The 12,659-nt window shown below is 43.5% G+C and overlaps 1 protein-coding gene across 1 annotated transcript; it reads left to right on the forward strand.

The window, feature by feature from the left end:
• Nucleotides 1–3,262: 3,262 nt before the first annotated feature.
• On the forward strand, nt 3,263–6,806 carry irx1b (iroquois homeobox 1b). The gene is made up of 5 exons (XM_041053623.1): nt 3,263–3,499; nt 4,321–4,563; nt 4,990–5,782; nt 5,989–6,049; nt 6,700–6,806. The coding sequence occupies exons 1-5, from the start codon at nt 3,263–3,265 to the stop codon at nt 6,746–6,748; spliced, it is 1,383 nt and encodes a 460-aa protein (XP_040909557.1). The 3' UTR covers nt 6,749–6,806.
• Nucleotides 6,807–12,659: the final 5,853 nt, after the last annotated feature.

Below are 12,659 nucleotides of genomic sequence, written 5' to 3' on the forward strand. Positions count from 1 at the left end.
CATTTGTAGGAAAAGGTAGTTGTATTTTTATTAGTGTGTACATGTGAATAGTTTGAAGTTGTTAGGCAGCTTTGATGGAGCTGGACTGAGTAACAGTTACTTTATTACATTACTGCAAAGTATTACTTACTTTTGCTTTTCTGTAATCACGAAAGCAACATAATTATCTTTTCAATGAGCAGTATGTAAAATCATTTCAAGAAATTATCCAGACACTTCTCTGTCATACAGAATCATGTAAACTATTTATTCAGTAAGTTTTTCTGTCCTTTGTGGGAATGTATGAGGACACTGTGTGGAAATGTCACTCTCAGAATTTGGACACTTGAGTAAAAGGGTGGACAGTAAAAAAAAGTTCATTATATTGTAAATATGGAATGATTTCAAGCTCAAACCACAGACAACACCTTCAGCTCCTGCGCTAAGCTAACATTATTTCCAGCAGTCTGTCTGTTATTGGAATTAATGACTGTAATGTAATTGCTGATGTTGAAATTGTAATTGCTCACATTACTTGTTGCTGAAAAAGTGATAATATTATGTGTAATATGTTACTATGGACATTTTAACCCTTAATCACTGCTGCAAATTCAATATTGTATGCACAGCAGAAGTGAGTTCTCGCCAATAGTCTCTACGAATGCCAAATAAGCTAATTGTTTAATCATTATTGCATTACTCCTATCATCTCTCCTTTGTTGAAGTGTTAGCAAACTGGGTGTCTTACCTCCTGCAAATTACCCAGGAGGAAACGGCCATTGCGAGTGGATTGTGGGACTTTATTCGAATGTTTCCTGCGGTAAGTTATTCCTTTGTCTGGGCCAAGCTAATAGCGGGGAATGGGATTCAAATAGAGTCAAGCTGCCTCCTGAGATCCCTCAATCCACCGTCGCCATAAAAAGAGGTCTGAGGCCAGTCTAAATATTTGGTAGTCTTAGCAGGTTCATGTTAAAAGACACACACACACACACGCACAGCACACACACACACACGTGGTGAATGCACAAGCAGGCCGAGGCTGTGAAGTTGAATGGCATAGCTCAAAGCCTTCCTCCCCCTATCCCTGCCTCTTTCTCTCTCTAAACCGCCAAACCATTCTCCCCCTTTCTCCAGCTCAGAGGAATTCATTAACTGCCTCTCCACAGAGACACTATGGAAATCAGGCAGCTACAAAGGCAGAGAGAGAGAGGCAGGGAGAGAGAGAGAGAGAGAGGGAGGGAGAGAGGAGGGAGGGGTGACGGTGGTGGTGGTGAATGGGGCTATATTATCCTATTAGATGGTGGATATGTCTCGTTTCCCTCCCCTGTCATGAGAAAAACATTAATTTTAAGTGAGAAACGAGACAGAGGGAGGGAGAGAGAGTGGGATGGAGAGAGAGAGAGAGAGAGGGAAATGGTGAGGGTCTTTAACATTGCTCTTTTATCGAGCTGAAATGGAGAGTCCCCTGGCTCCATTTACCTTGGCAATGAGGATAGAGCCGCTCTCCATGAATGCCATTTAAAATGCCATGGAGATTAAGCATCCTCTCTCTCTCCCTTTCTCTCTCTCTCTCTGTTTCTCACACACACTCACTCACACACACACACACACAGCAGCAGCAGCAGCAGCAGCAGCAGCAGTGGCGGCGGTGTGCTCGTCATAATATGTGTTTAGGAAAACAGCTTTGAGATTCATGAGTAAAGCCCTCTAGGTGCCAGCGCTGAGGAGGGAAGCGAACGGAGAAAGAGACAGAGAGGACCATCACTTAGCCAGAGTGGGCTTTAAGCACTGTAATTAAATCATTAAATCCCCCCCTCCTCCTCCATCCCTCCCTCACACCCACCAGCCCACCACCCCTTCCTCTCCTCTCTCCCTCTCTCTCTCTCTCTCTCTGCTCTGCCAAGCTCATCAGGGGCTCCAGTGTGAAATGATGAATCTGTATTTACGGGGATGGAGTAATTACACAGCTAACCTCTGAGGGAACCCAGGAGGGCCACAGGGCCACTGAGCAGGGCGCAGGGTGCTCAACCTCATTAGCACTGCCGGAGTGTGTGCATGTGTGTGTGACAGAGTGTATGAAACTGAGTGTGGGTGTGTGCGTGTCTATTCAAAGGAGCAGATTGAAGCAGAGCTGGTGTTTTGATAGTCAAGCCTGTCAATGAGGAAACATAGGTCTGCATCCTTCCATATTATTAGGGTCAAGTTTTACAGTTTCCCCCCATAAAAATAACTCATTTTCTTGTATCTCAAATCTAGAGTTTACACTTCCACCGCCTTTTTTCTAAAACCAAACATACTCTGCAACATCAGTGACTTTATACCTGGGCCTGACAGAGTACAGTGGTCCATTCTTCTCAGCAAACATCTGTCATTTTCCACTCCACAGCTCCTGTGTGTGCTCCATATCTCTGCTTATCTCTTATCCTCGTCAATCTCTGTCATTACCGTCCGTCTCCTTTATCTTCGCTCTAAAAAAAAAAAAAAAAAAATATGCTCCACTGACTTCCGTCGATAATCACGGACATTCCTTGCAGATCTGGCCGACCATATCTATGCCTCCCGGCCCATCTGCCGGCCAGGATGTCCCGGCATACCCTGCGGATCAGCTGTCAAAGCGTGGAGGTAAAAAAAAAAAAAAAAAGAAAATAGAGAGCGATACGTTCAAAGTTCAGCGGTTAATCATATTATTATTTTGCTTCAACATTATTATTATTGTTTTTCTAGCATTATAACAATATGAGCACAACAGTGTGTCTGTTCTGGTGGTGCATTTGTTAAATAAAGCTATGCTGACCACAAAAAGGCAAGCATAAACATGGACACACTACACATGCACACACTTCACAGGTTTCCTTTTCTGTGCAAACACAGTGAAGACTGCAGAAATTAGATCACACTCACACACACACGCACACACACACACGCACACACGACCTAGGCTAACCAATGCACTAATCGCCTGCCCCGGGCATAGGAGGAGCTTGGTGCTTAAGTAGGCTGCCAATCAGTCAGTCAGCTCCACATCCAGAAGCTCCTGCGGCCAGACACACGCATCACTCCGCACTCGAGGTGCCAAACTGCGGCTCTGACACAACTCCGGGTCGGTGGAGAGAAGCTTGACAGTTTCTAAAAAAAAGGGGGACTCTGGCGATTTAAACACCCCTTCATCCTCTTCTTCTTCTTCTTTCTGGGGATTCCTACTTTCTCTTTTTTTTCCCTGCCTCCTCTTGCTGTTGTGTGACTTTGACTTTGGGAGAGATTTTACAATACGCGTTCTCCGGACATGTCTTTCCCTCAGCTGGGGTATCCCCAGTTCCTCAGTGCCTCCCATGAGGTGTACGGGGGCGAGCGGCCCGCCTCTGTCCGGGAAGGAGGCACCGAGGGCGGCGTGAGCTCGTCAGCTACCGCCGCCGCTGTCGGCTCTATGCTGGGGATGTACGGAAGCCCATGGGCGGCTCATAACTACAGTGCCTTTCTGCCGTACAGCGGAGCCACAGACCTCGCCCTCATATCCCAGATGGTGAGAGTTGATACTTGTTTCATTGAAGACTGAAGCAGCTCAGGTGTTAATGACAGTGTCCTCACAGGCTGATCTTTTATTTATTGTTGAATAATATGCAATTTGGCTCAAAGTGATGGAGATATAACATATTCTGATCTTTCGTTCCCTGCTCTATTTATGGGTTTACAATCTTTAATGAATAATAATATTAAGTCCAGTCCGTCCATTCTCAGCTTAACAATTTACTCAATATGCGTGGAGAGGTAATGCAAAATACTGAAGGATTATACAAAAGAGAAATCCTTCATCTGTACAAGAATAAGACTAAACTTTATGTTTGAGATTTATTGTTTTCTGTAAATTGTAGAAATCATGAAGTTAAAAAAAATCACTGCTAATTTAAACTTCATCTAGTATACAGTAGCGTATAAGTTTTAGAAACAACAGCGTTTATTAATGAGATAAACACAATTATTAATTATTAATGTAAAAAAAAGGTTTATAGTCTGTTTAGAAATTAATTTGTGCTCTTTATTTATCCGGTAAATTTGAGCAAAACTTGAAAATATGTAAATATATTTTTAAAAGGCTGCCACTTATAAAAATAATTGTTATACACTATTTTTCTATTTTAGGACATGTCTGATTCCTTGTTTTCCGATAAATACCCTATTTGGTGTTAAATTTACATGACATTAAAACTTTTAAAAACTTTCTTTCAGCATAAACAATAAATCAAATTTCATTTTTAACGCATACTCTGAATTTGCAGAAAATTTCAAGAATTTCAAGAAAAGTCGCTCAACAAGTTGCCACCTCTTTCTTCCATAACATTTCAGGGCTCCCAGTATGAGCTGAAGGAGAGTCCGGGGTCTCACCCAGCCTCTCTGCCTGTGCACGCTGCTCAAGGCTTCTACCCGTACGGCCAGTATCCGTATGGGGACCCGTCGAGGGCCAAGACGGCCACACGGGAGACCACGAGCACCCTGAAGGCCTGGCTGCAGGAGCACCAGAAGAACCCGTACCCGACCAAAGGAGAGAAGATCATGCTCGCAATCATTACCCGGATGACACTCACACAGGTGGGTAGTGTGTGATGTGTCAGTTGTAGCACCCTTTGATGGGCACCAGTCTCCACACATGAGGACAATAAATTACTATTTGCTTATTTTTAAAGGTTGCGTCCAAACTTATCAGCTCCAACAAGACAAACAATTAAACTACTTGTTATTTTACTTGTTATAACAACCCTGTTCCCAGCTGTGTGTCTGACACTTTTAAGTCACACTTCCACCGCAAGAGTGAAAAGTCTCCAGACATTTCTTATCTCAGACAGTCTCTGTCAGTAATAATAATAACGAATTAACGAAATGGCGTGAAGAATAATCAGGTTTTTTGCATATCTAATAATTTCATATTCATAGTATAGTTTTCCGCCCTCCACCGTCAAACCAGTGCACCAAATTTATAATGTGTAAAAAAGATATATATATGTTTTCCTTTTCCAGGTGTCGACGTGGTTCGCGAACGCCCGCAGGCGCCTGAAGAAGGAAAACAAGGTGACCTGGGGCCGCAGCGCAGAGGACCGAGACGGCCGCATCTTCAGCAGCGACAACGAGGACGAGCACGGCAAGAACGGCAGCGACGACGAAGACGAAGAGGAGGAAATTGATTTGGAAACTGTGGATATCGAGAGACCCGAGGAGCAGCGAGCAGAGGAGCAGGGCTCCGGGAAGTTGGAGGCAGAGGCAGGCCTGTCAGCCAGAGAGCAGGCCTCCGAGGAGAAGAGCACGGAGAGCAGCAGGACGCTTTCTGTGGAGGGCCTGAGAGGAGTGGAAGCCGCTATTTCTCTCAATAAATCGCCTGTGGTCAAACTCGCAGTGGATCATTCTCCCAGCAGACAGGAGTGCCAGAGACCACCACAGAGCAAACCCAAAATCTGGTCCTTGGCTGAGACCGCCACAGCCCCGGACAGCTCACACAAACCATCACCCGCGGCCCATGCGCATCACCCGGCTTTGGCCTCCGCCGGCCACCCGGCCTTACTCCCGGGTCATGGGATATATACATGCCAGATTGGCAAGCTGCACAACTGGGCCAACGCGGCTTTTCTGAACGCCAACTCTCTTTTGAACATGAGATCGCTCCTCGGTGGGGCACCGGCCGGACACCTGCCTCTCCACAGTGCGGTGCCAACTGCGCGTCATGACGCACGACCGGCGGCAGCGGGCCCAGCAACTTCGGGGACGGAGGATGACAGTGATGTAGAGTCGTCAGGAAGCTTCAGTCCAAAAAGAGATGGTATGGACTGCGTTTAATGGTACAACCATCTGCGCTTATTTTGTTCACTGAATAGGCCTTACTGGAGTCACTTTTATGAGTATGGCAAGACCGGATCAAACAAAATATCTGCAGGACAAAAAAAAAGGAAATTGGCAAATTAAAAGTTGAAAATAATTATAACCAATAAACTGCCAAATAAATACATTGCCTTTTTCTTTTTACAGAGGAAGAGAGCGACCACAGGCCTGATTCCCTGAAGTCTCCGTTCCAGCTGATCACTGACAGGTAACCTCATGCATTTGAAATCAATTTGGCATTATGACATTATCAACCTCAATTTCTTCCCACATGTCTTCTGCCAAATGAACCTTAAAGGGGAGGTAAACACTGTTACACCTGACTGGGCGGAAGGCAGACCTCAGCACATAAATCATGTGATTGAGTCCCCACTTTAACGCCTCGTCAGGCAGCAGTCTAATATATCCCGCCCCCCCCCCCTCACGTAACCCCCCCCCCCCCACCCCCCCAACAACACTGAGTTATCACCACCTATGTCATTTAAATAATCTGCCGCCATTTATTCACGCCCCCTCAGTGAAAGCAGCTAATGTATGTCAAAGAAAACGCTGATAGCAACATGAATGAAGTGGAGGGTGAAAAGACATAAAACAATTTACCTATGGTGTTTTTTTAATTTGCATAAATGTAGTTTAACATTATTTTAGATGATCTTTAAAAGCTAAAATCATACTATTAAAACCGGCTAATTATTTTAAAATGAATGGAGATATGCTTATTTTTTTAAAGGGAGAAAACATGAACACTTTTTTTTGATAATATAGTTATTTTTTAAAATTTCAAACTTAAGATAATATTCCAACATTTAAATACAGTTTCACTTATTTCACCTTTTTATTTTTGCTCTCTTTCCTCAGACCTCACCATGGCACAGCACCACAACGAGTTCTGACAACAACATTATGAGAAGATAAAGAAAAAAATGAAAGGAATAATTTTATTTAAGGAGAACAGTTTAACGAAGGCTATTTTTTGGCAGGGCCACCTGTCATAGTATTTCTGTTTAGCTTCTACATGCAAACGAGATGGTTGTTTTTGTCACAGATTTGCTTGTATCTCTCTTTTATGTCCTCTGTTTTTTCTTCGCCTCTTCTGTTGTGAATGGAAACCTTGAAAATTGTAAATACAGGATATGAATTTGTCTTTAAAGAATATATTTTTTGGGAGCTAAATAAATGTCATTATAGTCATTTATTATTTGAGACTTTTTCACTGTAACTAATTAAAAATTGTTCATGTTCAGTCAAAAATCAGGCACAAAGAGCTGGAACAGGAACGTAAAAGTGACTTAAACTTCCTGAATTTTCAGAGAGTGCGTAGTTTCCTCTTTAAGGTTAAGTGTTTTTTTTTATTTCACAGCATATTATTTTATCATATAGGCATCATATATCACTTTTAATGTGAACTTAATAATTCATCTGAACACAGAAATTCTCTTTTTAGTTTTCTTCCCTCCATAAAGTTAAATGTGAAGTCACAGCAAATTGGGTATTTTAGGAGAAAATTATACATTTATATGAATATACATCTAATGCATTCATAAAATATTATTGATTCCCACTTGTTTAATAGTGATCGCAGTGTACCCACCTTTTAATTGACCCTTTTGTGCGTAGTTTCACACTCTTCTTGCCAACGAAACCGTGCAGTGTCAGCCCTTTTTTGCAAGAAAAGTCTCGCCCTTATTGAAATCTGCACTCTCACCAAAACTCTCAGACTTATGCCAGCACCTTGGAAGCCACTGCAAACGCTGCGGAAATTGAAATTGAAGATTTCCAGGACCTTATGAACCTGCGCCTGTGCTTTCAGCCCAGGCCTCCTTGCTTTAATGTTGGATTATACCCCCTCAGTGCCACCACTGCCGCCTCTGAAATATGGATCAGACGGCAGGAAAGGCCAGCAGCCAGTATGGGGGCGGCAGCTCAGGGGGAGGTAGATGGGAGGGGAGAGGTGTGTGTGTGCGTGTGTGTGTGTGTGTGTGTGTGTGTGTGTGTGTGTGTGTGTGTGTGTGTGTGTGTGTGTGTGTGTGTGGGGGCGGGGGGGGGGGTCACTCTGAGCTATCCTTGACGTTCACAGGCCCAAAGACAGGGGGTAGAGAGAGAGAGGTGGGGGGTCTTAGTGCTGTTAATAGAGAGTATTTCTCAAAGCTGTGGTCCTATGCTTGAATTAACAGCACATCATGCATGGCACATAATTTGGGGCCCTCTGGCCTCTCAAGGGGCCTGGACAGCTTCAGGTTCATACAGTGGCAACATTTAGATTTAACTGCAAATTTAAACTTGGGCAAATTTTACAGACTCATGACTTATCTTTGAAGTCACATTTTATTGTCTAGTGCAGATAGTCAACTTTCTGTCAGATGGCTGTGGCCTTTCATTAAAATGCTTCTTGAGCTGATCAAGTAGCGCCGAAGTCTATAGATATTCAATGTTTGGATTAGATTACTGAAATGGTTAGAATTAGATTGGGTCAGGTTGGCTAAGATTACTTGTTCTGCAAACAGGAAATAAGCATGTGGCGTCGTGCTTAAGAGCAACTTTCTGTCATCAAATAGCTTAACATCCACAGTTAACTAAACTGAAGTGGTGCTAATGTTTTTACGTTGACATCGTTTGCTAAATGGTGTGATAGAGTGGAAACTGATCTGGATAAGGATGAGACAGATGAACAGAATGAAGTAAAGTACACGTTCAGTTGGTGATCTGAGCAGGGATCATACAGCCAGTGATGGAATCAGAGCCACCAGGTTTATGGACCTGGAGATGACTCAATGCTGCCACCTCACTCTCAGAGAAAGTAGAGCAGTAGTCCGCCAAGAGTCCAGCTGTCACTGTGTCTGTACCGTACGCAGACAAAGGACACTACTCCTTTCTGCAAGTCCACTTTTATATGACTACCATATGTTAATGTAAATTCACTGGTTCACATTTTGTCATCTCACCTGAAATGAACACACCAGAAACAACCGAATATAACGTTACTCACAGCTTGCTCTGTTTGCGTACTGTCGTTGCCTAGTGAAAAGCATGTATCTCCAAATTTGGTGATTTGGAATTTTTTTGGATAAACTGCAAGAATTGAGTGTTAATTCAGGTTGAGAAAATGATCCTATTTCTAAAGATACACTGAGCGAAGCGTTTACAGAAACACTCAGTGCACCATCCGAAAAATGCTTCGTCACTGAGCTGAAAGCAGAGCTGTTTTCACATGAAACCTTGGCGATTAGGAGATATGTGGTTTTCACAGCTGGTCATCATGACTTATTCACTCTCTCTATAGATAAAAATATAATACACTGCCAAGTACTCCCCAGTCAGGCTTCATATATTGGCTTTATTGTACATCCAGTTCATACAGTACATCTTAATTAGAACAAATTTGCACATTTTCTGCCAGAAACAAATTTGTGTCTTTATGTAGGATCCAAAGATATACAGTCACTATCACGGACTGTGCACCTGTGATGGTACATATGAGAAAGACCTACTTAACAAAATGTGCTTCTCTTCTATCTGTCTACCTAAAGCACAGACTGCAAGTAGTCTCAACACATGGCCATTATCAAATTATAATTTTTAAAACCATTAGCTTGGATCTGACACAAAGTGCTGTGATTTAAGGCCGACATTCAGTGTAAACATCACAGGCTCTCGTGTCAAACAAAGTTTGTTTTATCAAAATATAATCAGTCCTTTAAATCTTCAAGGAATCATTTTACATTTTGGGAAATTCATTTTCTTTCTTGGGAATAGATGACACACAAACCTCGTTTTGTAATACAAAATCATGTGTGTTAATGAGTGAGCTTTACAGGTGCAGGTAGGTGGATTTGTTACCTTTGGACAGACCCAGGTTAGCTGTTTCCCCCTGTTTCCAGTCTCTGAAGCTAACCAGCTTCATATTCAGTGTATAGACATGAGAGTGGTATCAGTCTCCTCGCCGAACTTTCAGACTTTCCCAAAATGGCAAGTTATTTCCTTAAACTTGAAACACGTGTGTGTGTATGAGGTGTGGGAAAAATAATGGAGTCAAGACATTTGGCTGTGTTTTCAGGTGCTGTAGATTTTCTCCTCACTCCAAAGTCTGAATATCTTAATTCATCCATCCGTCCTTCTATTCACCCACTCCCACATGCTTTCACAGAGAGAGAAAGAGTCAGAAAACAAGAGATAGAAAGAGCAAACTTCAGTCTAAAGAGAGCAAATGAGAGAGAGAGAGAGATGATGCAGTGAGAGCTGTCATTGATGTGAGAACAGCATGGAAGGAAGCCAGACACTTGAGGCCATTTTCACTTCCTCTGCCAACTCTGACAGACTGCCATCAGCACCGCTGAGGAGAATATCAGCCGCTCTCTCTCTCTCTCTCTTATACACACTTTACTTTTTCTACACTTCATCCCAGCCAGATCGCGCTACTGTTCTTCCAAACAATATGTTATTCTTTCAAAGTTGGAAATCAGTGAGCTTAGCATGATGGGGCTGAAAATGACATCAAATAGCCGTTTAATCAGTTACACAGCGTGTCCAAACCATGTTTTGTTATAAAAAGAATGGAAAAAGTGAGCAGATCCAAAATACGGCGTGTTCTGGCGGGTGCAGCTAGAACTTCTTCTGAGTTTGAAGTTTAGGCTTCATGTTGGTAGTTTGTCACCCAACCTGCCTCGAAACTTTTCAAAAATAGATCTGGTACACATTACCAAAAGCCATAAGTGAGGAAAACAACCACTGCTCATGAATAAGACTCTCTCTCTCTGTGGAGTTTTTAGAGTCGTATCAACCCCTCAAACTCTCAGTGTGAATGGAGTCTTCATTGGTGCTTTGGTATTCTGATATGTGCTCTTTGGTGAGGTCTAATCCCTATTAAAGAGGCAGATTATGGAAGGGATTTGTCTTTGATTTGTCCGTCCCACTGCTCTTTTCTGTCACCATCTCGCTCTCTCTACGTATCCTTCTCTCGTTCTTGTTCTCTCTGCTCCTCTGTCGTCTTGAAGGGATGGTCAGGGATTGAACAATGATTGCCTCCATGCGTCATCTCCCTCACACTCCCACCCTTTAGCCATCCTCCTGTGATTATGGCCACATGTATGGGGGCCCCTGGTCGCCTGAATAGATTTGTTAAAGGCCCCCAGTGGATGAGAGAGGTCCAGGCCTCGTAGCCTGGCCCTCGTGTGTGCATCTATCCCCTTTCGAGGGACTCTGCATGGGGGTGAACTCCCTGCCAGTCACCCCCCCACCTACAGCAGTTACCCCTCCTACTCTTCTCCGCTCCTCCACCACTCAGAGATAATCAGGCTTATGTAAAGACGACGTGCTCTTTTGACAGTCATCAGCTCATCAGTGATCCAATCAAGCCCAAATCCGCCATTGTTCGCCCCTCAAAGTGTCTCAAATCCGCTTGTGCAGGAGAGAGGGGCTGCGCTCTTTATCCTGCCAATCACTCCTGACATTCCTGCCACTGTTGCCATGGCCTGGGGTCAGAGGTCGTGAAAACAGAGAGCATGAGCTGACTCGGGGAGAATGGCGGAGCGCTAAGGGAGGGACTCTCTGTACGACGGCCTTATTGGTCAGCCAACGCAGGGGGTAAGTGTAGACAAGTTAGGACTCTATAGCCCCTGCTGAGAGGTCCAGCCGGACAGAAAGAAACAAGGGGGGGCAATGAGGCAGAGAAAGGGCCAAGGCAAGAGAAAGAGGGCAAGAGAGGTGTGTGTGGAGAAAGGAGGAAAAAAGGGGTTAGGGAGGGACAGTGTTTGATTGCCAAATAGGCTTTACAGAGCTTGACCTCAAGGGGCTGAAAGAAGAAAAAGCCTGACACACAGTCAAAAGAAAATAATGGACACACAAGTTAATATTTCTCAAATTTTCAATGGATTTCTGCGCTTAAAATGTAGAAATGAAGCATTTTTTTCGACAGCAAAACAACCAACTATAATTAATTCTATACTACTAGAGCTCAAGACCAAAGCTGCCAACAAAAAAATTGTTTGATCCGTGTGTGTGTGTGTGTGTGTGTGTGTGCGTGTGTGTGTGTGTGTGTGTGTGTGTGTGTGTGAGCATGCTATCCCCTGAGCTGTAATTTGAAATGGAAATGTACCTCCCAGCGCAATGAAACTAATACATGTCATTGCAGGATAAGCAGGGCACTGGGTTAAATCTGTTGTAATGTTGTCAAAAGAATAATTTTCTGTACCCAATGTATACGTAAGTGAGCAAATGTTTAGCCTAGACAAGATATCATAGGGAATTTACGCCATTCACTGTTCCTCCATAGGGATTAGGGGAATTAAGCATGTACACAAAAGCAAAGTATCAAAACTCATGGGTAATTCAACAAGGTCCACAATACTGAGTTTACCGAGTGCTGCGTTTATTGTCGTGCTGCAGCTGCGAGTACCGTACAGACAAATAGCAAACATCGCCAGTGCCTTTAAAAGGAGACAAATTTAATATACAGGGAAAATACACACAACAAATACTATGAAAGGGTGGGAGTGATAAGTCTTTTCTCTTGTTTGCCCATTCATTGCAATAATCTGAGGGAAGAAGCAGATTAGGACAGAGGGAGGGTTCGTGGTTGAGTGTTCGCATCGCTGGCTCCTTTCAGCCATTTTGAAACAATGTTTATCCACTGGTTTGTTACAGCGCTGCAACTTAGCTTAGTGAACTGCTGTGAGAGTCCTGAGGGGGCTGAGGACTCGCTGCGTCTTTGTTCAGCATCCATTGAGACAATCCCGATGTATTATAGTGGGGTACGGAGAAGCTGCACAGAATTAATTCATATGTGGTGTTGCTGATTTCTGCAATATGTACCCCAGTTTGTG

This window comes from Toxotes jaculatrix, chromosome 13 (assembly GCF_017976425.1).
Source record: "Toxotes jaculatrix isolate fToxJac2 chromosome 13, fToxJac2.pri, whole genome shotgun sequence".
Classification (NCBI taxonomy): Eukaryota; Metazoa; Chordata; class Actinopteri; family Toxotidae; genus Toxotes; species Toxotes jaculatrix.